Source organism: Ochotona princeps, chromosome 32 (assembly GCF_030435755.1).
Source record: "Ochotona princeps isolate mOchPri1 chromosome 32, mOchPri1.hap1, whole genome shotgun sequence".
NCBI classification, from domain to species: domain Eukaryota; kingdom Metazoa; phylum Chordata; class Mammalia; order Lagomorpha; family Ochotonidae; genus Ochotona; species Ochotona princeps.
This window is the reverse complement of record NC_080863.1, coordinates 12925587-12951782: the sequence shown is the minus strand read 5'-3', so window position 1 is coordinate 12951782 and position 26196 is coordinate 12925587. Positions and strand designations below refer to the sequence as shown.

Below are 26196 nucleotides of genomic sequence, written 5' to 3'. Positions count from 1 at the left end.
ATATAAAGAGAACAGAGAGAGAGGAAGCTCTTCCATCCACTGGTTCACCCCCCAAGCGGATGCAATGGCTGGTGCTGAGCCGATCAGAAGCCAGGAGCTTCTTCCTGGTCTCCCATGCGGGTGCAGGGTCTCCAGGCTTTGGGCCGTCCTCAACCATTCTCTCAGGCCACAAGCAGGGAGTTAGATGGGAAGCGGGGCTGCAGAGATTACAACTGGTGCCCATCTGGGATCCCAGTGCGTGCAAGATGAAGACTAGCTGCTAGGCATTTACATACACAGGCACATACATACGTTTGAATCTGAGAGTTTTTAATTGTTCTGTAGTTTGAGGTCTGTGTTTACTTACAAAGTGCTTTGAACATAAGAGTTACAAAATACATGAGAGTTCATATTCCGAATTTAACTAGGGGCCAGCATTTGGGGTGTGTCAGATTAAACTTTTGCCTACAACACTGGCGTCTGATTTTGGAGTGCTGGTTTGAGTTCTAGCTGCTCCTCCTCCAGTCCAGATCCCTGCCGTTTTACCTGGGAAAGCAGTAGATCATGTTCCAAGTACATGGAACCCTGACATCCCTGTGGGACCCTGGGATTGAGCTTCCACCTCCTGTACTCAATTTGATCCAGCCCTGACTGTTGTGACACTCAAGAAGTGAACTAGTAAGTGAAAGATGTATCTCTCTCCCTCTCTCTCTCTACACCCTCCCCTCTAATGAATAAAGAAGTATTTAAGAAGGATTTAATCAAAGAAAATGCAGGAAAACTCTGTAAGATGCAATCTAGGACTGTCCGTCTTTTGAGCTCCTGTGTTCTCCCCACATCCTCCTTCGTTGTTGAAAACCTGCAGCCAATGTGTTTCTGTGAAGTAGTTATTAGAACTATCTTTGACCCTCTCCTGGATTTTGAATGGACACCCAACAGAGGAAGAAAACACTCCTTTGAACCAGTTTTCACCCCACCAATACAGCCCCAACGCTGGCTCTTTTTAAGCTCAAAAATCTGAAGTCGTTTAAAATAGAAACTAAAATAATCCAATACAGCTTTTCTATTTCTCTTGAGCAAAGCGAAACATGTCACAGCAGTGAGCCTACCTCTTCCTCATGGATGTAGATTTTTGCAGCCAACTTTCATAGATGGGAATTAAGCTATTTTCTCTACTCTCGTGGGAAGCCACTTCTCTCTTTTGCTTTCTGATATCTGCGGTCTTTTGGTCTATGTTCCATTTTCATTATCAATACAGCTTCCCTGATGAGTCCTATCTTTCATTTTCATGTTTTAGTGCAACCAGCAATGTATCACAAATTCTCACAAGGTAGCCCAATGCCTTTTCCTAAACCCAGGGTACCTGAGGTTGTGAAAGACATGACAAGTTCTAAGAATATATTGAGTAGTGATCATTATTGGAATTGAAGGAAAAATAAGTTCTTACATTTCTAATAATGTTCATAGAATTTTTAACTTTCCCTTTATATTGAAAGGCACTAGTAGATAAAATCAGTAAATAGTACTCATTTTGTGCCAGTACATCACCATATGGTATCTAGCAATATTTTATTTTGCTGAAGTACAGTTTATATAAATGACTGGACTTGAATGAAAGCTGTTTTTATTTTCTAAATGGGAACTTTTTAAAAATATTTACTTCTAAGGACTCCTATTGCCTACAACTGATTTGAGTTCTTTGTTTTGTTTTTTCTTTTTTATTAAAATAATTTCCAATATTCCTCATGGCCAATACATATTTAAAAGCATAATTTACTTTGAACTGTAATGAACAGGCTGTAACTAAAGCAAGGAGACTTCTTAGAATTCTTATAATATGGATGATGGCTATCTGGAATTCATTGTTTATAGGAATGCCCTCGTTGAAATTTAAAAGAGATTCAAATGTATTTTCATTGAAAATAATACACTTGCAGGAAAGTTTTCTGACAATGTAAGATATTTCGGCCACTTTTAATAATTTCTACTGGACTGACAGTGGAGTACTAATTTTGTTGAAAACTTTAACAAAACTTTTTCTCTGCAGATACAATTCCTTTCATTTTTTAAAAACAGAAACAGATATTGAAATTTTGAGATTGAAACCCAATATGTTATATAGGATTTCCTGTAAGATAATTTTATTGGAAGTAAGTACTTAATACTTCGATCAGTTTGGTCAAAGGATTTTAACTGAATGCTCGAGTAGGACACGTCCATTCAAGTACTTGGCCAATAAAACATTGGAAACCAGTTGTTTATATTTATGTGTATGGTGTTTTGTCTGGGACAAAAAGTTAGTTTTGAGTCTCATATTAATTCATTTTACCCTTTAGATAAACCAATAATGTAAGAATAAATAATAAGTTCCTTTCAGATATGTATGTATATATAAGAATATACCTGAAGCCTAAGAAGTTTAAGCAACATACTAAACATCTCATAATTATAAAAGGCAGATGTAGGATTGAAGACTAGGCCTCACTCACTGTTTTCTAGTGCCTCTCATGGTGAGGGAGACCTATTCTCGACCTTTGTGATTGTTTTAGTTGTTGTTGTTTCATTTGTTTTAAACTGGGATAAAAGTTATTTCAGTATCCAGACAGTGATTGGTAAGCTGAGTCAATTCATCTGCTGCCTTGTACTCCCATGACTCACACCTAATCCTTCCAGAATATCAGTTCACATGTGTCATTCAATACTCCAACCATCGAGGCTCCTTAGAAATTCTGAATTCACTCTACCCCCAATAAATACACTTATGTGTCAATTAAAAAAAAATTAGAAAAAGAAAAAAAAAAAGGCAGGAAAAGGGGGAAGACTCACTGATGAACACAAAACTAAATGCCAATCTATGCAGAAAGAGAACACATGAAATGAAGGTTGTTAATAGAGAGTGAATACAATATAATAAAAGAGATTTCTGAGTGGACAGGAACATTTGAAATTTAACTTCACAGGCTTTGTTTAGCTTGGAACTTTGTTTTAAAAAGTGTTTCATTGGGCCTGTTGTCTTAGATGAAAGCTGATAACAGTATATTAATTTCTTATTAACCCATTAAGCATAACTCTTACTTTAATAACAGTCTTAATGTGTTCCTCATATTGTACATTCCAGGTCTAGCCAACACATTCTGAAAAGTTCACTACTTGACTCAGAGTCTTTAGAAATAGCCACAAGATTTAAGTTTTTTTCACCACAAAAAAATGTGCACCTACTTTTTGGGCACTCACAGTAACTTAAAAATTATAATCAGGATATTTGCATAACCATCTACTTTGTTTCAAAAGAAAATATTCCTTTGAAATGACTGTCATTGAACGCTATTTACTTCCACAATAACAGAAACAATCGTTCATCAAATCACCTCACGGCCATAAATCTTAAAATTCTTAAGCATCCAAAAGATACATGCAAAGGTAAAACAAACACACAATTTTCAGCTTCCTAATGACCATTGTTGTATTCGTAAGACTTTGAGATTATGGTGGAAAAACATTTTAAGTAGGACCCAATTCTGCATTAATATTTTTAAAATTTTGAGGAAAGTATTTATAAGAATTCGGTTTTTATTACCACTGTAGTCTGTGCAGGTTTTTTCAAGTAAATTTTTTAACGATAGAATGCAAGCTTATAAAAAGAATAGGTTCCTGCCATATTAACACTGTGGTCTCATTTGACCTTCAGAACAACTCTGGATTAATTGAGTGGCATTTAAAATAACAATTTAGGAATATAAGTTGCTGCCAGAGGAATCTCCAATTCGCTGTGTCCCTTGAGGTTTTTCTGTGAGGAGGCACAAACTACAGTTTCAAAATCAGTGTGCCCAGTTTCTCAGACTGGTGACATTTATTCAATCCATCTAAATATTTCAACTTGGAAAAATATGATAAACCTCACTTAAACTTTTAGGATATTATCTCATCATATATATTAAAGAAGCAATTATGAGATATGTAGGGAGCAGACAAATGATATCTGAAAATAAATTGAAACACCTTGAAAGAAGCAAATGAGAAATAAAAGGCTTTGAAATCATAGCATCTTGGGAAAAATGCGCTGTAATTCATAAGATACAACTGTGAGGTAAAATTCATAGACTCTATTATTTTCTATTGCTTTCCTGGCCTCAACATTTGCTGAGTAGCAGGAAACGGAAGAATGAATGTCTGTGCATCACAGGGCAAAGAGACCACCTTGGAAAGGGTACAATAGGAAGGCCTGATTGCATCTGAGTACTTTAAAACATTGCAGGTTTGGATCAGAAATGACACCACCTCCAGAGAGTGCATGTGAGACTGGGAAGACAGGTGCCACAGAGCAGGCTAAAGAAAATACATCTTCAAAAATGTGCCTTCAATTTTGAATGGCTAATTCAAGTCCACTAAGGGTAGATTCAGGAAATTGTGTATATGAATGTGGAGGCAACGTAATATTTTAGAGTTCTTCTTAGAATCTTATTAGAATATCTTGCCTTTACAAGCGATAAGTTCATTGCTTGATTCGTAAACACACTCCTCATTTCGCAGGAGTTGTAATAATAAATAACTGACTCACCAAGAGTAGAAAATATTTTTAATTAATAACGTGTGTAGTTTAAAAACTGTATGATACAACATGAAAGTTTTATTTGAATGCAAATTGTGAATCTACTTTTGCCCTTACTTTCACTTTGATAACCCAAGAATTTTTTTTTTTTTTTTTTTTTTGCTTCGCTGTAGACAAAATGTTCTCAAACCATGACACCATCTGGCACTCAGAAAAAAGTTAAGAGAACTCTGCCAAATCCGCCTCCTGAGGAAGCTTCCACAGGAACTCAGTCAACATACAGCACAATGGGCACCATTTCCAGGAGAAGAATCTGTAGAGCCAACACGATGGCCCGAGCAAAGATTCTCCAAGACATAGACAGAGAGTTGGATCTTGTGGAAAGGGAGTCTGCGAAGCTGAGAAAGAAGCAAGCGGAACTGGATGAAGAGGAGAAGGAGATTGATGCCAAGCTGCGGTACCTGGAAATGGGAATTAACAGGAGGAAGGAGGCCTTACTAAAAGAGAGAGAGAAGAGAGAACGAGCCTACTTGCAGGGGGTAGCCGAGGATCGCGATTACATGTCGGACAGCGAAGTGAGCACCACCAGGCCCACCCGAATAGAAAGCCAACATGGCATTGAGCGCCCCAGAACTGCTCCTCAGCCCGAATTCACCCAGTTCATGCCACCACAAACCCAAACTGAATCTCAGCTAGTCCCTCCTACAAGTCCCTATACCCAGTACCAATACTCTTCCCCTGCCCTTCCCACCCAGGCCCCCACCCCGTACACCCAGCCATCCCATTTTCAGCAACAGACTTTGTACCCTCAGCAAGTTTCGCCTTATCAGACTCAGCCAACATTCCAAGCTGTGGCTACAATGTCCTTCACACCCCAGCCACAACCTACACCGTCCCCACAGCCATCTTACCAGCTACCGTCTCATATGATGGTCATTCCGCAGAAGCCACGGCAAACCGCACTGTACCTTGAGCCCAAGATAACTTCAAACTATGACGTTGTTCGGAACCAGCCCCTGATGATAGCCCCTGCTTCTACTGATAACACATATGCTGTTTCCCATCTTGGAAGTAAGTACAATACTTTAGACTTGAGAATGGGTTTGGAGGAAAGAAGTAGCATGGCAAGCAGTCCAATATCTAGCATATCTGCAGATTCTTTCTACACAGACATTGACCATCACACTTCACGGAATTATGTTTTAATTGATGATATTGGAGAGATTACCAAAAGTACAGCAGCACTGAGCACTGCCTTTAGTCTCCACGGAAAGGAGCTGTCAAAAGCAGACCGTCTGCTCCGCACCACCGAGGCACGCAGATCTCAAGACGTGACAGACTTCCTAGCACCCTTACAGACTTCTTCCAGATTGCATAGTTACGTGAAAGCCGAGGAAGACCCAATGGAGGAGCCATATGAGTTGAAGCTTCTGAAACAGCAGATTAAGCAAGAATTCCGTAGAGGGACAGAGAGTTTAGATCATCTTGCTGGACTCTCACATTATTACCATGTAGATACTAGCTATCGGCATTTTCCCAAATCTGAAAAATACAGCATCAGTAGACTCACACTTGAAAAGCAAGCTGCAAAGCAGCTACCCGCAGCCATCCTGTATCAGAAACAGTCAAAGCATAAGAAATCACTCATTGACCCTAAAGTGTCCAAATTTTCACCTATTCAGGAAAGTAGGGACCTAGAACCTGATTATTCAAGTTATCTCACTTCCAGCACTTCTTCTATTGGTGGTATTTCTTCCAGGGCAAGGCTTCTTCAAGATGACATCACTTTTGGCCTCAGAAAAAATATTACAGACCAACAAAAATTTATGGGATCATCTCTTGGCACGGGACTGGGCACATTAGGGAATACCATAAGGGCAGCTCTGCAGGATGAGGCAGATAAGCCTTACAGTAGTGGCAGCCGGTCCAGACCTTCCTCCAGACCTTCTTCTGTGTATGGACTTGATTTGTCGATTAAAAGGGACTCTTCCAGCTCATCTCTAAGACTGAAAGCTCAAGAAGCTGAAGCTCTGGAGGTTTCCTTCGCTCATGCCTCATCATCTGCCAGAACTAAGCCTACTAGTTTGCCAATTAGTCAGAGTAGAGGAAGAATCCCAATCGTGGCCCAGAATTCTGAGGAAGAAAGTCCACTCAGTCCTGTTGGCCAACCGATGGGAATGGCCAGGGCTGCAGCAGGACCCTTGCCACCAATATCGGCAGACACCAGGGATCAGTTTGGCTCAAGCCATTCCTTGCCTGAAGTTCAGCAACACATGAGAGAAGAATCACGAACCCGTGGCTATGATCGGGACATAGCGTTCATCATGGATGACTTCCAACATGCCATGTCAGATAGCGAAGGTAATTTGGGCCTCACAGTTTCCTGTTACACTCAAAGCTCAAACTCTTGTTTTTCTGCATGTTTAATCTTCCCTCTCAAAGGCTGTGGTCTATCTTTTTGGGGGCGTCTTTTGCATGATTACATCAGTTTTATTTTATGTAAATGGACATTTTACCTTCGGTACAGATTTTGTGACATACTTTTCTTGATTCGTTTTTAGTTTATTCTTTTGCTGTTGTGTTTCTTGATTGCTTCATTTGTTTTGTCTGCTTTTCTAGAAGCATTATCAGATCATTCTGTCAATAAAATATAATCGTCTACATCCAGAGTTGCAAAAATTTCCGTTGTATGTATCTTCCGTTGTTTAAGACATGGTTTGGATTTTTCTTTGACCTTGTGACATTGTTAAAATTATTAGGTAACAGGCTATTGAGAAGAGTTAAGAATTATTCTGATAGACTTTGCAAATACAGAATTCTCTACGTACATTTCATGAGATCAGTGTCCATTAGTTCAAGGAACATTCTCCTGCAGAGAAATTTCAGATAAAAACATAGTATGAGTACGTTGTAGATATTGTAGAATTTTATAATTCTCATTAAATAAAATGTCCTCTCAGATATGGGAAACTTTGTTCATTTTGTATTATAAATGTTAGCACTAAGATATTGAATACAAAATAAGTCATCTTACCATCTATGACCATGAAGTTGAAAATTTGTGAGCTGCTTTTGGGATTTCAGATCTTTGAAGTCCACGACCTACAGTTGTACCCATTTACCCATTCTTAGACTTTATCTTGTATTATCCTGGTATTTTTGTTTTTGTTGGCCTAAGCATTCCTGCTAGTTTTGCATATTGAGCAATATTTAGAACAAGCACATCCTAACTAAAATGGCCAAAGGAGATTTCATGTAACCGTGTTGAAGCAAAAGGATTTAGTGAATTATCTGTTAAAGTTTGGTGTGGAAGATAAGAAATAAGGGAGAAGTGGTATTGACAGCAATGAAGACTCTGGCCCGTGCCCAGGAGGTTCATGACTCTTGATTCTTCTTTAAAATTACTTCTGGGGTTTACATTTGAAGGTAGATGTGTAATTGGAATCCTAGAAATAAAATGATTTTGATAAAATCATGCATTTTGAGGCTCCAAAGAAATGAGCTAACCTGAACATACCTGTCCTACCAAATTTCATTCTTAAAAACTTGCATAAAAAATTGTTTAATGAAAAGAAATTTTTTCTACTTCTGAATTGCAGCACAGATCTGATTTGTTGAACTTTAAATTGATATTTTATAAAACCAGAAGAAGTACTGATCCCTGGAGGAAGACAAACTCCTCTTCCTTATGAAAGTCGAGTAAACTCATCATTTCCTGATTAGATTTGTCTGTAGCAGCTATTATCATTTTGAGGGATAATTATTTAATACAGCAAAGCAGTCCATCTGTCTGTGTTTCCATTTAGCTAATTGTTTGAGCAATCTTCATAGTTAATCAAGAATTGTGATATGCTGATATTCTTAAATCTTTACCTTTTAAAAATACACAATATTTAACACGTTTTATTCAGATACATGTTGCAGAGGGACACGAAAGCCCTTTAGTATTCATATTTGCAAATTATGCAATGAAACAAAAATTGTAGAGGATTTGTGGCATAATTAAACATGATGAAAGATTTAATAGAATAGCTTATCAAACATCTTTTGTCATCTTGATGCCAAATTAAAATACTCTTTCTAGATAGCCCCGTATTTGGTATCTACTTACATGCAATCATGTTTAAGAAACTGATTGTTTCATTTGTCATTTACACTTTTGGATGATGTATATTTATAATGATCAAATAAATATAAAAAAAATCATTTGGCTAAAATGATGCAACAGTATGAACTGGGTATTTATAATATATTTATATATAACAATAAATTCATATATAAATAAAAATCTAAAAACTACTTTAAATGAGATTGAAGTAAAATATATCTTTTATTAGTCAAGCAATAGTGTTTGATATAGGATTAGACAAAGAAAACTGTAACAAATTACAAATATACTGTGTATATGTATTTTGATTATCTTTAAAAAAATGAATGTAAAAAGTTAAATATTTCCTGTGGCTTTATATCAATCATGTTAACATACTAATTTTCTTGTAATGAATGATGATCAACTTTTCTTTTGTAATGCTGACTTTCTTGCCTTTAACACATCCAAAAAAAGTCAGAATATTGAATTTTTAAAGGGAAAATGAGAAATGATGCCTTCCTGGTTATGTAACTGCTGACATTTATGAACTCAAGATGTTGGGAATTTTTTTTTAAACGATTATTAGCAAATTTAATTCATATGTTTCAATGTTATGTATGTAACTAAACTATAACATGGAAGAAGTCATATACTGATAGGTAGACAAAACTACTTCTAAAGAGTTATCTACTTTGTGAATTTAGTTAAACTCTCTAGAATATAAAACGTTTTTCAGATGTGTTCTTAGGCTGCTAGTTAATTTTGAAAAACCTCACTCAAGATAAAATTTAGATAATTGTAATTTGTGTTACCTAATATTGATGACTGTTAGCTTGAAGTAAAGTAGAAACAGGCATGTTATATTTATTTCTGCAACCACAAGTATTTTGTTGGTACTTCATCACATGTCCCCAGATAACTATTAATATATATAGATTTTTTTTAAAAAAAGAAGCTTTATTCACTTTTATTGGAAAGACAGATTTACTGAGAGAAGGGGAGACAAAGAGAAAAATCTTCCATCTGCCAGTTTATTTCCCAAATGGCTGGAATTGAGCCGATCTGAAGCCAGGAGCCAGGAGCCTCTTCCAGGTTTTCCATGCAGGTACAGGGTCCCAAGGCTTTGGGCCATCCTGGACCGCTTTTCCCAGGCCACAAGCAGGGAGCTGGATGGGAAGTAGAGCAGTCAGGACATGAACCAGCAGCCATAAGGGATGCTGCCAGTTGCAAGCAGAAGATTAGCCAATTGAACCATCAGCTGGCCCTGATATACTTAGGACTTTTAAAAAATTTTTACCAATGTTTGATACTGATTTACACTATTTGTATACCTGTTGCCTGTGCGCAATCTGAAATCCTGAAACCGTTTGTACTTTACATTCAAGATTCAAGAAAACACTAGCTAGTTTAAAATAATATTCTAACAATTAGCAGATTATTTAAATTAATTGGTAAGATGTTATTATAAAGTTAAAGAGACAGTGTTAATATTTTAAAATACAGCTATAAACATTTATTTCATGCAACATAAAAGTAGATGCATTTAGTCTTGGTTGATTCATTTATTCTTGGTTGATTCTAAATTCCTTATGCTAAGGAGAGTTGACATTCTCATTGGTTTAAATGTTTGTTATATGAAATAACAGAAAATCAAGGTATATAATTACAAGTTGAGACAAACTGATGAATTTTCTTGAGGTTGCAGTTTTGCCTTACTTGTCTAGACAAAGTCAAGGTACACACATGTTTTAAAAAAAAAACAACACAAGAAACGACCGAGCAAATGAAAGGATGTTGAGCCACCATAACACAACCTTAATAAACTAACAAATACTAACAAATGAACAAAACTTGTAAAATAACTGCATACTTTAAATATAATTGCAATTGCTAAAAGTATTTTATTGTATCAAATTTTACAAAACATACCCATTTAAATCACTCGGTTAACTGTAAATCTTCTTCTTATATCGGAGTTCCTTCTAATGACCATTTTGTTTTTATTATAAAATTCTGGGGCCTGGCACAGTGGCCTAGCAGCTAAAGTCCTTGTTTGAACGCACCAGGATCCCATATGGGAGCCGATTCTAATCCCAGCGACCCCGCTTCCCATCCAGCTCCCTGCTGTGGCCTGGGAAAGCAGTTGAGGATGATCCAAAACCTTGGGACCCTGTACCCATATGGGAGACCTGGAGAACGCTCCTGGCTCCTGACTTTAGATCGGCTCAGTTTTGGCCATTGCGGTCATTTGGGGAGTGAATCATCAGACAGAAGATCTTCCTTTCTATCTCTCCTCATCTCCGTATATCTGGCTTTGCAATAAGAATAAATACATCTTTTTGAGAAAAAAAATCTAATAGTCAATATTAAGACTTGAAAGACTCATCACACAAATTTTCCTGTCAAGAACATCTGATCTATTCTTGGAATTAAGTATTTTTGTTCATCTGTGATTGTCATAGTTTCAAAAAACTAGTGGAAATGCCAGAAGTTTCATATTACCGCTGGTTTGATGTAATAAAAAGGCAACGTGAGCTTCCAAACTTAAAAAACACTTTTTGTCAATGATTAGCAGTAAGTTATAGGGATGGATGAACAGGTGGATACTGATGGGCAGAGCTTCAGTGAAATTACTCTTCCTGAATATTTTCTTCATTTTTCCTTATTGTCTAAATTTCCTTTCTCTCTGGATACAAAAAAATTTTAAATGTATTTATGTATTTATTTATTATTTTATCATTTTTCCCCCTGTATCTGGGGTCAGGGGAGAAACTTCCCTTTGGATATAAAATATGATTTTCTTTATTTTACCTTACATTGATTTTGATGTGGTTTTTTTTTCTAGTTTATCTTATGGTACAAAATTTGCATCACAGTAGCTGATGTTCACGTAATAATAAAAATGCTTTTTTCTGATCCCATTGGAGTTGTGTTTCAAACGCATGTTCTGGTTAACAAGCCTAGTGCATGTTGGTACTGCAGAACATCTGCTCCCCTCTGTCGTCTTCTGTTAGTTTTGGTTGCAATGTGTGATGTCTCCTTGGTCTCCAAAGCCTATCACCTGCGTCGTGAGGAAACTGATTGGTTTGATAAACCCAGGGAATCTCGTTTGGAAAACGGGCATGGTTTGGACAGAAAGCTGCCAGAAAGACTGGTCCACTCTAGGCCGCTCAGTCAACATCAAGAACAAGTAAGTACTGCATTCAACAGTTTGCTGCATTTATCAATGGCAAAATCAAAACAACAAAACAAAACAAAAAAATCTCAATTATACCTTCTAATGGTTTCAGTTATCTAAAAATGAACAGGATGTTTGATTAATTTGCACTCACTTAAAGGAGTAAATTTTTGTCCTGTGATGGATTTTATCACCTGTGATGGATTGAAAACAAAGCATAGCTGTTGTACTTACCATTCATTCCTGTAGTAGATAAATATGTACTATATAATCTTCTAAAGAGAACATACCGAGCTATTGAACAATTTATGGAATATTGGAGTAATAAAAATTTGAAGAATTTTCAGTGCTTTTCTATCTCATCAGGGCGTTAGAATAACAAATAAAAGGATGAACAAACCAAGTTCGTTAAGAGAAGGAAGACTTCACTTGAGGAAAGGAGAACTGGTAGCACATAGACTCTGTTACAAGGAGGTGGTAGTTTCTTGCATTATTTTTTGATTGTTTTGAATTCAATTTCCAGAAGCATGTATAATGTTAACTGCTGGAAAAATTGAAGGAATTTCCACCGGAAGCCAAGTGTCCCTGAGTCAGTGGCTTAGCAGATCAGGTATTTGCAGGTGGTGTACTCATTAGGATCATTCCATCAGAGAGATGACTTTTTTCACTTGCATGAAGCCCTAAGTTATCCTGTAGGAGTCCCTACATCTTGACCAATGCCAATGCATCACTGTCTGGCTGATGCCCACTTTGAAGTCACGAAGTTCTTGGAAAGAACCACCCTTTCTACTGGACTTTCTACTTGCGTGTTCTGTTTTCTCTCACAGGAGGACACTGTTCCTCCTTCCCTCTCCTGGTTAACTGTGCTGTCACTCAGGTTTCTGTGTACATGCTCCTACTTGCAAGAAGATTTAACTGATACTACTAGCACCCTTTCCCCAAAACTCTGTGCTCAGTGTTTGTGCACCAGTCATGCCCTGTTCAGCACATGTTGAGCTCTGAGCAACTGGAGAGCAGTACCTCTCTATTGCATCCATATTCAAATGTACGCTGTTCGACAGTGCAGGAACCTGACCATCTGCATTGTTCCCAGCATCTAACATCTGTGAATTTTAAGTGGGATTATTGACTACTGTGTCTATAAGTAAAGCAAAGGTTGTCAAAACAGCTATTGCATAAATATCAATTCTCAATTCATGGAAAGTATTCCTTTTGGAATACTTGTAGGTGAGATGATATCTTTATTCTGAAGGAGATACAAGCAATATTTCTGTGAGTGCAGAATTGCCTAGACAGTAATCCAGAGACCAGCTGCTTGAGAAGAGGATTAGGGAACAGCTTTGGATCAGTCCTGCCCCCAGTCTCATTCTTGCTCTTATTTGGCAGAAGCAGCTTCTGTTGTGCCAGTAGTCATCAATAATGATGCCCAAGAGAAGCTGAGCTCGGTCAAGTTTTCACTCGGGAAATATGCCTCTGCTTTCTATGATTCTTGGTTATGTTGATCATAACTGTGGTTGTTTATGATTTTGATTTGTTAATTTAGACTAATGTATCTGGTTACAGATAATCTCAATCTATAAAAGATTATATGACATGCCATGAAACTCACAATCATGTAAATATCCCTTTGTCGAATATCATTCTAGGTGTACGTGAAAGTGATATAAACGACTGGACAGTAAATCTCTGTTAAAAATATGGAAATTATTATTGTTTTAATTGTACAATAGATGTACTACAAAATTACATTGGCTTTACCCCAACACCAAAATTTGAGAGAATGCCAAAACAGAAAATTCTGTTTGGGGATTTATTCTTTGCAAAGAGAACTTTTCAAAATCATTATCCAATGATACATGACGTGAGAAAGTATTTGAGATAAAATAATATTTTCAAATATTATCTGTGCACGACGGACAATCCACTCGTATCTAATAATTGTTCAATTTTAAATACATACTTTTCCATTAAAAAAAAAAACACAAAAATCCTTAAATACAGAATAAAAGAGGAAGGAAAGAGAAAGAAGGAGAAGAGTAGGAGAAATGATGAGGGAATAGGGTGATTGAAGAGAGAAGAGAGGAGACTAAAGGGAGAGAAGAGGAGGCAACATGGATATAAGGTCTTACTGCTGTAGCTCTGCATAGGTTCTCAGCAGTTTGCAAAGCATTTATATGAGTTTTCTGGCTTGACTGATTACCACAACCATAATGAAAAATAAAGACTGCAAGCTCAGCTTGCATTTATCAATGCCTGTCTTATTTAATATACAAAATTTTAACAATTTTTCAATCTGTGTTTGCTGGAGTGCATTATCGTCGCAGTTTTCCGATACATCTTTGTTCAACAAATGTACCGAAACAGTTGAATTTTCAATCCACACAGGTTACTTTTAATAAAAAGAATAAAAATTTTCTAAATCACGTTAGGGCAGGGAAGGAAAGAGAGAGAAAACGAGAAGACAGTGGGATCCTGTCAGTCCTAATTCTGTTTAATGTTTTATGCTGGTGCTTCCACAATCTTTCATTTTTAAGTTTTATTTGTTACTTCTCTAAGATGGATGGATTTCATGTAATTTGCAATATAGAACACAGTGAGACTTCCCACCCCATTGCCAAAATTCCCACCTATCCATCTCTTTTCTTTTTTCAAATTTTTAAAACATACTTTAGTTGCCTTAACAAGGCATAACACTCCATTAGGTAAAGAATTCAAAAATAGCAAGCAGGAAAAAAAATGGTTATCAAGAGTACATGAAAAAAGGCTGTAAGCAGCAATCCAATCTCAAAAGGTTAATTTCAGTCATATTGATTATGTTTTTGTACTCTGTGTGTTAGTTACATAGATCAGGAAAAACATTTATCTTTTGAGGACTGGCTTTTTTCACTAAGCATAATGGTTTCAGTTGCATTCATTTTGTTGTAAAAGATAATGTTTCATTATTTCTTATGGCTGAGTACACTTTTTTATTCAGTCGTAAGTTAGTGGACATCTGGATTTATTGAATGTAGCTATGATAAATTGAGTTGCTATGAATGTGAGAGTACCAATCCTTCTTACTTAAATAAGTAGTATGAAGTCTATATATTAAAAATTATATTTCATTTCTAATGCAAGCTGAAAGTTGTCCCAGATAGTAGATAAAATTTCACAATACTATAATTCTGTTAAAATATATATAAATAAATATTTTACTATTTCTGTCTTCCATCATTTCACAAACTCTTTTGAAAGCAGAAGCTGGCTTTGTGTTGTGACAGGTAACGCTGCTTGCTGCACCAGTATGGGCACCGGTTTTTTTTTTTTTTTTTTTAAGATTTATTTTTATTACAAAGTCAGATATACAGAGAGGAAGATCTTCCGTCCTATGATTCACTCCCCAAGTGAGCCGCAATGGGCCAGTGCGCGCTGATCCAAAGCCGGGAACCAGGAACCTCTTCCAGGTCTCCCACGCGGGTGCAGGGTCCCAAAGCTTTGGGCCGTCCTCGACTGCTTTCCCAGGCCACAAGCAGGGAGCTGGATGGGAAGTGGAGCTGTCGGGATTAGAACCGGCGACCATATGGGATCCCGCGGCGTGCTCAAGGCGAGGACTTTAGCTGCTAGGCCACGCCGCCGGGCCCCTGGGCACCAGTTTTTGTCCTGGTTGTTCTATTTCCCATGCAGCTCCCTGATAATGTATGTACGTATGTAGTGTGTGTGTGTGTGTGTGTGTGTACAGAGAGAGAAAGCATGAACTTGAATTTGCTGATTCATTTTTCAGAAACCCCATTCATTGGGTGGGAACAAAGATAAGACAGTTTGTAGTTCCTGTTCATTTGGGCCATGACTATTGAAGTCAGACTTGCAATGATAGTTTTGCGTGTTACTTCTTCTACACAAAGAAATTTCCATAGTAAATAAGGAGTAACACTACTAATATCAAAACCACTGAGTCCCAAGAAGCCTTTAGGAAGTATTGAAATGAGAAAAGCCTTTATTTGTACAGGAGTAGTCTCAAAGTACATTAAACCTTCTAAAGGCTCAGTAGAGGTATAATTCAACAAGACAATCAGGCAAAATAACGCTGTTCCTTGGGGAAAAAAAAATGATTTGAAAGACAGTTGGAAAGAAAGATTGATTTTCCTTCTGCTAGTTCACTCCCCAAACGATTGCAAAGGCAAAGGCTGGAGCAGGTCTAAGATGGGAGCCTGTAGCTTCATGCTGGTCTCCCTGATGGGTGACAGGAGCCCATGCACGCTGGCCAGCTTTCACTTCCTTCCTGCGCATGTTAACAGGCAGCCATGTGACTTGAACCCATGCTCATATGAGATGTCAGTATTGTAGTGGCAACTATAGTCGCTTCTTCACAAAGTAAGGGGGGAGTAATTACAGTGATCGTGGTGTGGAGTACTAATTTTCTGACATTTCTCCCATAGCACCAATTAATGGCTAAAAAGTTTAAGAAAAATTGTATTTCCATTTCTATATTGCCCAGAGCATTCCTTGTAGCCAGCATGTTTCATGTACATTGTCCATCAATATTTAGTACATATGACTGGAATAAGAAATGTTCTTCAGAATCTGTTACATGTGCTCATCAATTTCGCACAGTAAACAGCTTGAGTGTAGTTGGTTACACCTGTGATGAGTGTAATGAACTCAGAAAGTAATATTTATGTTGCGTCCAAGGTGACTACATTATCGTTCGAAGCTGCTAAGACATTTTCACTGATGTAATCAATACGCTTGTTTTAGAATGAAACAGTTCTATCTATTGCTACATAGCTATCTTTAACAGTGTCTTTTTTATTTATTACGTGTATGTCTTAGATCATACAAATGAACGGGAAGACTGTTCACTACATCTTTCCTCATGCGAGAATAAAAATAACAAGAGACTCTAAGGATCATACAGTTTCAGGTAAGCAGAGCAAATAAGCTCATTTTTGCAATTCTGGTGTTAGACCGAGGTATTTGTTTGATGTCAGCATAGACAGTTCATTAAACATTAAAAAAAAAAAAGCACCACTTTTATATAAAAAAGTTGTATTTCAGAAAAGGCGAAGCAGGCTCTACACTTGAATATAAAACATTATATATAACATAATCATTAATGTGAAAAGATTTCCTTGAGATCATTCCTTTCTTTTTAAATTTTTTATATAATATGGTTTGCAGGGTTGACAATGGGTCTCCCGTTGGGTGGGGAGGGTCAAGATATGGAGCAAGGTGGGACAAATGTTTCCATCTTTTCTTCTCCTGTGTCCACAGCAGAGGAAGGGAGGGGCCACTCCATGCTGTCAAACATCAGCAGTGGGGATGGAAGACGGTCATTTGATGATGTCTTTTAGACCCTATTGTGGGGGAAGAATGTTTCAAGGGTTAACTGAGGGATTTTGATACTTCCGAGTTGTCATTGGCTCTATTGTACCTGGGTTGAGAAAATCTTTCCAAGGCCTATTGGCTGACAAAGTCCACCTTAGTGCATCTGGAGGCCCAGGAATATATTGCAAAGTACGGCCAGGAGAGTGGTCAATTTGTTCTGTTTTCCATCCTTTGACGAGGCCACTCAACATCCTCTGTTGGCCTAGATAAGCTGGATGTCATGTCTCCCATGTGCATTTGGGCATGGTTTCCACTATACAGCCATCAGCAGCTGTGGAGATCCAGTCCTGACACCTGTACTCCATATACATCAAACCACATCTATTGTGATTTTCCATGTTGCCAGAGTTTGAGTCCACTCACCTAGTTGGGGAGTCCCCCAAGAAACCTCGTCTGGTGTGATCTCAGACTTGACTCTTGTGTGTACCAGCCAGAGTTGGGTTAGAGTTGGGTTAGAATTGGTTCATAACCTGCTCAAGCCAACACACATACTGGTGAATGCAGCGGCCTGGTCATTTCGTCCCCGAGCCCTATCTCTCATCCAAATTGATGGGTTCTCTGTAGCCTAGCCCACCCAACCTGACAGAGGCCCAGTCTTTAAGCACACCAGCAGGTGCTGCACCCTACTCAGGTGACATCCCAAACTGGGCCTACTCCCAGCCCCAGTTTCTGTATGTAAAGGCACGAACTGCAGCCCAGCCCTGTCTGTCCTGCATCCAGTCTGGCTCGTGCACAACCATGGAAGCTGCAGCTTGAGTTCTCTCTCAAGCATATTCTTTATGTCTCATGCACAACATGTCTGAATAGAAATTATTCATAAATATATATTCGTGTATCATATGCATGTAGACAGTAGAGGTAACTTGGTGTATATGCTGGGTTTTCCTCTTAGCACTGATACAACATAAGACATAAAATGTTTCTTCAGTGTAATTCCTGTCATTCCTCGCAAATTTTAGGCCATGAAAAATGTGCATGTGGAGTAGATTTTCCTGTTTTTATATGATTATGCAATGAACAAATTAGGAGCTTAATATCGTAGTTTTCTTTTGTTTAGGTAATTTTATGTCATCAATGGAAAGATAACTTAACCTTTCATAGTACTATTGCTGTTCAGTTGTATTTTAACAACTGAAGAAGGGTTCAAGAGTGAATTTTAAAACCCTGGACTCCTTCTGTAGAAATGATGACTTGCTCAAAGCCATTTTAGTTACTTCCATTTCACAAAGCAAAATAATGCAATGGTTTCTTAAAGTGCCAAAATTATTTTTTCATAATTTAAAGTAGCCGTCTTCAAACCATTTGTTTTCTGAGCTCAGAACCTTATACCAATGCCTCTTTTCTAACTGTGGTATTGGTTTTAGGCTGTTTTTTTTTTTTTAAAGATTTATTTTTATTACAAAGTCAGATATACAGAGAGGAGGAGAGACAGAGAGGAAGATCTTCCATCCGATGTTTCACTCCCCAAGTGAGCCGCAACGGGCCGGTGCATGCCGATCCGATGCCGGGAACCAGGAACCTCTTCCAGGTCTCCCACGCGGGTGCAGGGTCCCAAAGCTTTGGGCTGTCCTCCACTGCTTTCCCAGGCCACAAGCAGGGAGCTGGATGGGAAGTGGAGCTGTCGGGATAAGAACCGGCACCCATATGGGATCCCGGCGTGCTCAAGGCGAGGACTTTAGCTGCTAGGCCACGCCGCCGGTTAGGCTGTTTTTGATTAATTGTCCTTTGTACCTTACTGTTATCTTCCCCAACTCCTTTTTTTCCACCTTTGACTTCAACTAGAGAAAGAAATAAGAAGAAAGAAAGCTATCAATTCCTTGTTCTAAATATTCTATCTTCAAACTAAATCCAGTTTCCTGTGTATATAAACTTTGCAAGTTGACAAAATATGGTAACCATTGTGAATGATAAATTGGTAACTCTGTGCTGTTACATCTCTCTACTCGCCTTCCTGGCAAATACTTGAAATAACAATAGAGATATTTCTTCTTATATTTACCATGATTGATTATTACTGACTGTATTTTCCATGTGGCTTAAGAAACATGATCGCGTGTTAAATGTAATGCTTTGAAATAATTCATCTTGCTTGCAAGCAAATCTCTAGTCCCTTATATTGCTGTTAATATACGTATATGCAGTACCAAAATTTGAAAATGACAATTTTTGGAAAACCAGTGTTTACAAGTTCTACATCAGTGGCAGACAAAGCCCATCAAAGTTGTATTTATGCTTGTTAATTTCTGGGATATCTGCTGCTCAACCAAGAGCCCAGCTTAACTGGTTAAATATGGAGTGACATTAAGAAGTTATTGTTGTTTTTTTTAAAGATTTCTTTATTTTACTTGAATGTCAGAGTACAGAGACAAGGAGAGGGATTTTTATTTTATATTTTATTCTTTTTATATCAATATGTAATCACTGTTCACATTTGTAGGGTGTGGTGTGATGTCTCAACACATGTACACAGGAAATACTTATCCAATCAGCATCATTAGCATTCACATGTCTATAGTTTTTGCCCTATTAGAAAACTTTGAAAAATATAGAAAATGATTTGTGAAAGTTTCCATAATTCATACCGGGTATAATCTTAAATAATTATTACTTTATTCTCATCCATTTCATACTAATGCTGTGACTTAATTTGGGGGTGGAGGGTTGGATTTATAAACTGAATACAGCAAAGACTTTGATCTTCAACCTGCAATAATACGGCTAGGAGATTTGAAACATAAATATTTCCATACAATTTTAGGAAAAAATGAGACGAAATTAGAAAATTTGTAAACTTTATTGTTTATACATACATCTACGTAGAAGTATTGTACACACAAACACACATATATGCCACAACAATTTCGAACGTCTGTTCAACCAAGCACGAGGCAGGAGGGTGAGGGGAACAGAGTTTGTGAATCATGAATATTTGTGATGGATCTTCAGCTGCAATTCCTATTCAATGGAATTCAGCTGCAATTCCTATTCAATTTTTGAGAATAAGTTTGTTCATTGATTAAATATGAAGTGCTTCATATATCTTATACAATGATAAGTGAACCTGAAACAGAACCTTGCACTAACCACATACTCAACTAAAGCTATTTGCTCTCCTTAGAAGAAGTAACAACAAAAAAAAGTGAGCAAAAAAAAAAAGTCATACTCAAGAAATGAGTCTGTTTTCTCTGTTTCTTGCCCTCGTTTAGAATTCCATCTACAGTTCCACAGCTGTTTGAAACAAACCAGGGAAATTTTGTTCTGGTTTTTAAAAAAGCATCTGCTATATATATTTCCCTAATGGGCTGACTACATCTGCAAGGCTAAATAGACTAATTAGCAACTATAATAGTGAAGAATGTTAAAGATGCTGTTAAGTTTTTGAAGATATCAGCTTATTCTTGGGAAATAGTGGCTCATTTTTCATTAGTCACCATGTTTTGGGGTTTTTAGGACCTGGAGAAAAATTACAACATATTTCATCGGATCTTAGTAGCCTTAACAAGTGGGGACAGCTTTTTTTTTTTTTTATGATTCTTTAAGTAGGTTTATCAAGACATAGTTTGCATAACATAAGTGAACATTCTTGGTGTACAAATCAGTAGCCTTCATACATGTATGGAACTGTTCATCTAGTACCAAGATCTTGACTTCGAAATTTCAGTCATTACGAAACATTTCCTGCAGATGACTACAAATTACTTTCCATGACTCTTGCCCAGTTGTCAATAACTACTGATCACTTTCAGTTTGTGTGTTTGCCTTTCTTAAGCATTTTATCTAATTGGAGTAACGGTAAGCAATTTTCTTGTCTGACTTCTCTCACTTTCCAGAAATGCTTAACTACATCAGTGGGTTACTCCTTTTAATTACTGAATATAATTCATTGCTTGAATATTCTGAACTTTGTCCATCCACCAGATTTTCTTTAGCTTAAAAAATTTGCAGAAAATTTTTAGTCTAGATAGATTTATATTTTTGTTGACTAATTACCCTACATGTGAAATTTCTGGAATGTAAACTAATCTACTTCACCAACTTTTCAGTTCAATGTACCATGTTACTGTACAGTAAACAGTATCTGAAGGTTCAACTTTCCCCCATATTGTAGCTAGCCTATGATAATGCCTGCTTTTTTCGAAGGAGGAAAGTTCTTTTTTAAGAACTTGTTGTATCTGGAAGAATTAGAGAAGCAGGAGGGGAGAAAGAGAGAGAGAGAGAGAGAGAGAGCTCTTCCGTTCACTGAGTCACCCACAAAATCACTGGGAGGTTAGAGTTGAGTTTGAATCAAGAACTTTATTTCTGTCTTCCAGGCAGGTGACGGGGTCCCAAGCACTTGAGTCACCTTCTGCTCTGTTCCACTTTAGCAGGAAAATGGGTCAGAAATTGAGCTTAAGGACACAAACCTTTGCCCATGTGGATGATGGCTTTGCAAGCAGTGGACTGAGTCACTCTGTCACGTGTTGCCCCAATTTACTATATTTAATAGTTTATGCCTTTGAACATCTTTTCATTACTATAAGTAATGTAGTAAATATTTTATTGCTGAAAATCTTTTCTCATTATGTATTTATTTGTCTTCCTAATCAATCGGGAGAGTTCTTTACATATTTGGATACAATTCCTTGAATGATGTACACATACCCTTTTCTAGCCTGTCTCTTGTCCTTTTACTTACTTAATAATTATCTGTTAAAGAAAAATGGTTTCCATTTCAATGGAATCCATTTTTAACATTTTTTTCATTGCATCCTGTTGCTCTTAAAAGCCTATTAAGAAATATTTGCCCATCTCAAGGCCACAAACATGCTTACAAATGATTTCTCTTAGATGCTAGATTTTATTTCTTTGTTTATTGAAAGAAAAAAAAAATCTTCTATCTTCCAGCTTACTCACCCAAGGCTCACATCACCCAAGGCTGGGCCAGGCTAAAACCAGGATCCTGGAATTTACCTGGGCCTCCTATGTGGGTAGCATGGATCTAAATCCTTGAGTAACATCTGCTATCATTCCAAGGGCACATAAACATAAAGATGGATCAGAAGTGGAGTAGCAAGCACTCAAATTAGCCACTTGAATTTGCAATGCAGGAGCCCAAGTAGGCAATTAATCACTGTATTACATGCCTGCCCTAATAGATTTATATATTCCACACCATAATCTACCTTGTGCTTTTTGTGTACAATATCAAATACAGATTCTTTTGGGATTGGCTTATTTCACTTAGCTTACTGGTCTCCTGTTGGGACCATGTTGTTAGAATTTCATTCTTTTTAATAGCTGAGTAGTAGTCCAAGGAGTAGATGCACCATGGTTTCTTTATCCACTGCACTTTTGACAGGCGTCTGGGTTGTTTCCATGTCTGCTATTGTAGATTGTGCTGCTGTGAATACAGGACCACAGATCCCCTTCTCATATACAGCTTTCATTCTCTTTGTATATATTCCTGGAAATGGGATCACTGGATCATACAATAAATCATGTTTCAGCTGTTCTAGCACTCTCCATACTGACTTTCATAGTGTCTGTACTAGCCTACACTCCCACCCACAGTGGGTATTGTACCTTTACCCCACAGGAATTGTTGGTAGATTTTTGAATGTAGGCCAATCTCACTGGAGTTAGGTGGGACCCACTGTGGCTTTTATTTATATTTTCCTAATGGCTAGGGAGCCTGAGCATTTTCTCACATGCCTATTAGCCCTTTGAATTGACCCACTAATGGGTCAATTGTAATTGCACAAATAAGTTTCATTGGGAAAAAAATCTCCCATTGAATTACTCTTACAATAAAAACTCTGACCAAATTAGATATAGAATGAACATATCTCAAAATAATCAAGACCAAAAGCTAACATCATGTTGAGTATGGGAAAGCTTAAGTTTCTCTCCTGAAAATACACGTAAAATTTCCAGCCCACAATCGCAACGACCAGCATGTGCATAAGCTGATTGGTGTGACCGATGGTGTTGGACTCAGTACTAGCAAACTCACGCAAGAACCAGATCTGGGATAATCTCAGGTGAAGTTTGTTTGGAGATCCCTCCAACTGAACTGCTAATCTTAGAACCCCAACCATGAAGAGACGGTCAGCCAGTGGATTCTGAATAGGTTTCATTGCGATTGGAACTGAGAGATTGGCAGCAATCCAGAACTGATGAACTATCAAAACTGTTTGAGCAGGACCCTCGGAGCGCGCCTCCCGCTGGGGATCTGGGATGGGTGGGAGGTTGGGTGGGGCTTTTCCCTTTGTTACTCCCTTAACCCCAGATACAGGGAAAAATGATAATATGAGTGTGGAAACAATGGTATTACCCACTTTCACCCTGTAGCCTTTGACCCTTTGTACCCTAATCAACTAAGTAAGATGATTAAAAATTAATTAAAAAAAAAGAATCTCAAAAAAACAAAACAAAAACAAAAACAAAACAAAAAAATTCCAGCCCACAAGTCATACATAAGACCCACAAAATCAACAGGTCTGGCCCTGCCAATACAAATACCATTAGGACTCAACATTTCATAAGTCTAGGAGTTTTTTATAGCAACATAAATTTATATTAAATGAATCATAATGATAGTGTAAATGTTGAGAGACAAGTAGGAACAACGATTTGATGGGACACATATAGTCCATGATAAGACAGACACATGCTTCCCTTCAGCTGCCAGCAGCCCCATCTGCCTGTGTTACAATGACTCAGAGGACAGTCAGTTTCAGGCAGGCTGAGAATGTACATATTGGCAGAGTGTTAACACACTGTGTCAAAACTACGTTAATCCAGGGCTGATGGCACTCGCGTGATGATCCCCCCTCCCTCTCCGCCCCACCATGACTGATGGCCACATTGTTGAAGTCTTTATTAGCATGGATGGAAACTCTAAGCCGACCTTTACCCACATGTCCATAATCAGCACTAACAAAGCTCTTGGCCCCTATAGCCAGCCTAGCCCCACCCTGGCTGTGGTGACCATTTACACAAGCAACCAGCCAATGCTATTATTTGCTTTTGGGTTTTCAGTTTTATTTCATTGTACTGCATTAACTATGTGATATTTCACCAGTACTATATACCATTGATTTATTATTAAGTTTTGAAATCTAGTATCTTCAGTTTCTAACCTTTATATTTTCAAAATTGTTTTAGCTCTTTGGGAATCTTACTTTTGATGACATTTTAAGATAAGCCACTTGGATTATCATATAGACAGTGCTCTAAACTCATAGATTGATTTGAAAGAAATTGCCATCTCAACCACTTTGAGTATTCCAATTCATAAATGTGTCATTACAAAATCATTTGATTGTTTACTTGAGAGGCAGAAAAAGACAGAATTAAGAGACCTTCCCCTCATCAGCTTTGGTTTACATTCCAAATATACACAATAGCCAAGTAGGGCTAGGTCAAAACTAGAAACCAGAAACTCAATAATTCTCCATGTGGTGGCAGAACCACCTGCTCCATTAGCTGTTTAAATAGTAAGATATTCAGGTACTAATTCTGTGTCTACACTTGTTGTTAGGCATTCTATCTCTTCTTGATATAATTTGGATAATTTGTATCTTTCTAGAAATGTGCCCACTTCATCCAAGTTTTGTCATTTTTTGTCTTAAGTGCAGGGTCCCAAAGCTTTGGGCTGTCCTCGACTGCTTTCCCAGGCCACAAGCAGGGAGCTGGATGGGAAGTGGAGCTGCCGGGATTAGAACCGGCGCCCATATGGGATCCTGGCACATTCAAGGCGAGGGCTTTAGCCGCTAGACCACGCCGCCGGGAACTGTACTCATTATTTTGTGATGTATCTTTTTCTTATCTCTGATTTCTTATACTAAAGTTTATTTATTTGATACTTATCTTCTTTATTAAATAGACATTTAGAATTACATACTTTCCCACTAACAGACTTCATTTAACTTCTGATATTTTATTTTCCTATTTGTAAAGTTCAAATTGTTTATCTAAATTTATTTACTCAGTTATTGAAAAGAATGGCAAAGATGGAGAGTTTGACAGTTACAGATCAACTGGTTCACTCTGCAAGTGCCAGAAGGAGCTGAAACTGAGCCTAGATGAAGTCAGAAGTCATGAAACTGTCCCATATATGTGTCGATTTTTTTTTGTAATTTCAAGTTTTTTAGTTTTGAAATTTATTCATTTGAAAATGAGAGAGAGAGAGATCTATTTTCCGGCCACTGGTTTGAACCCCAGACAGTGCAACACTCAAGGCTGGGCCAGACAGAAGCCAGGAGCCAGGAGCTTCTTCTAGATGCCCCTACAGGTGACAGGGGCCCACACAGTTGAGCTATTTCTTGCTGCATTTCCCAGGCTGTTATCAGAGGACTGAATCAAAAAAGGAGGTGGATCACCTAGGACAGGAACTGGCACCTTTGTGGAATACCCTGGCTAGTATACCACATCACTGGCCACTAATTTCTAGTGATTTATGGACTTTTCTTACTCTCTGAGCTGTACGTGAACTCTGTGAGTACAGTCTTTTATAGTTATCTAGATATATTTGTTATAGGAGTGCTAGGATCTTTGCTGGCTGAACAAATTTTCTAGGGTATTTGAGAGACTATTTCATCACTGGTTTACAACCCAAGTGGCTGCAATGGCCAGAGCAGAGCCCATCTGAAGCCAGGAGCCAGGAACCTCTTCCGAATCTCCCACACAAGTGCAGGGTCCCAAGGCTTTGGGCCATCCTGGACTGCTTTTCCCAGGCCACAAGCAGGGAGCTGGATGGAAAGTGGAGCAGCTGGGGTATGAGCCAGCACCTATATGGAATTTTGGTGGTTGCAAAGCTAGGACTTTACCTACTAGGCTGCTGTGCCAGGCCTGTATTGCTTTATTTTCTAAATCAAAGTCCGAAGAGTTGTGCCTGAATGACTGAGGCTTTTGATTCACAAACGTTCTGCTCTAGCATCTTCAGCTTGACCCATAAAGCATTGTTCATGAAATGGTATGTTGCTCGAGAAGACTATTCCCATAGCATTTGCATTTTGTTCGTTGTCAGTTTGGCTACACATCTCTGGAACCTTT

At 37.9% G+C, this 26196-nt stretch overlaps 1 protein-coding gene across 1 annotated transcript in view; it reads left to right on the top strand.

The window, feature by feature from the left end:
* Positions 1-26196, top strand: part of PCLO (piccolo presynaptic cytomatrix protein) — a 371035-nt gene that overhangs the window by 228992 nt on the left and 115847 nt on the right. The window contains exons 7-9 of the mRNA XM_058657508.1: positions 4702-6889; positions 11672-11808; positions 16606-16696. Of these exons, the coding sequence (XP_058513491.1) occupies positions 4702-6889; positions 11672-11808; positions 16606-16696 (2416 nt within the window). The remainder of the gene's footprint in view (positions 1-4701; positions 6890-11671; positions 11809-16605; positions 16697-26196) is intronic.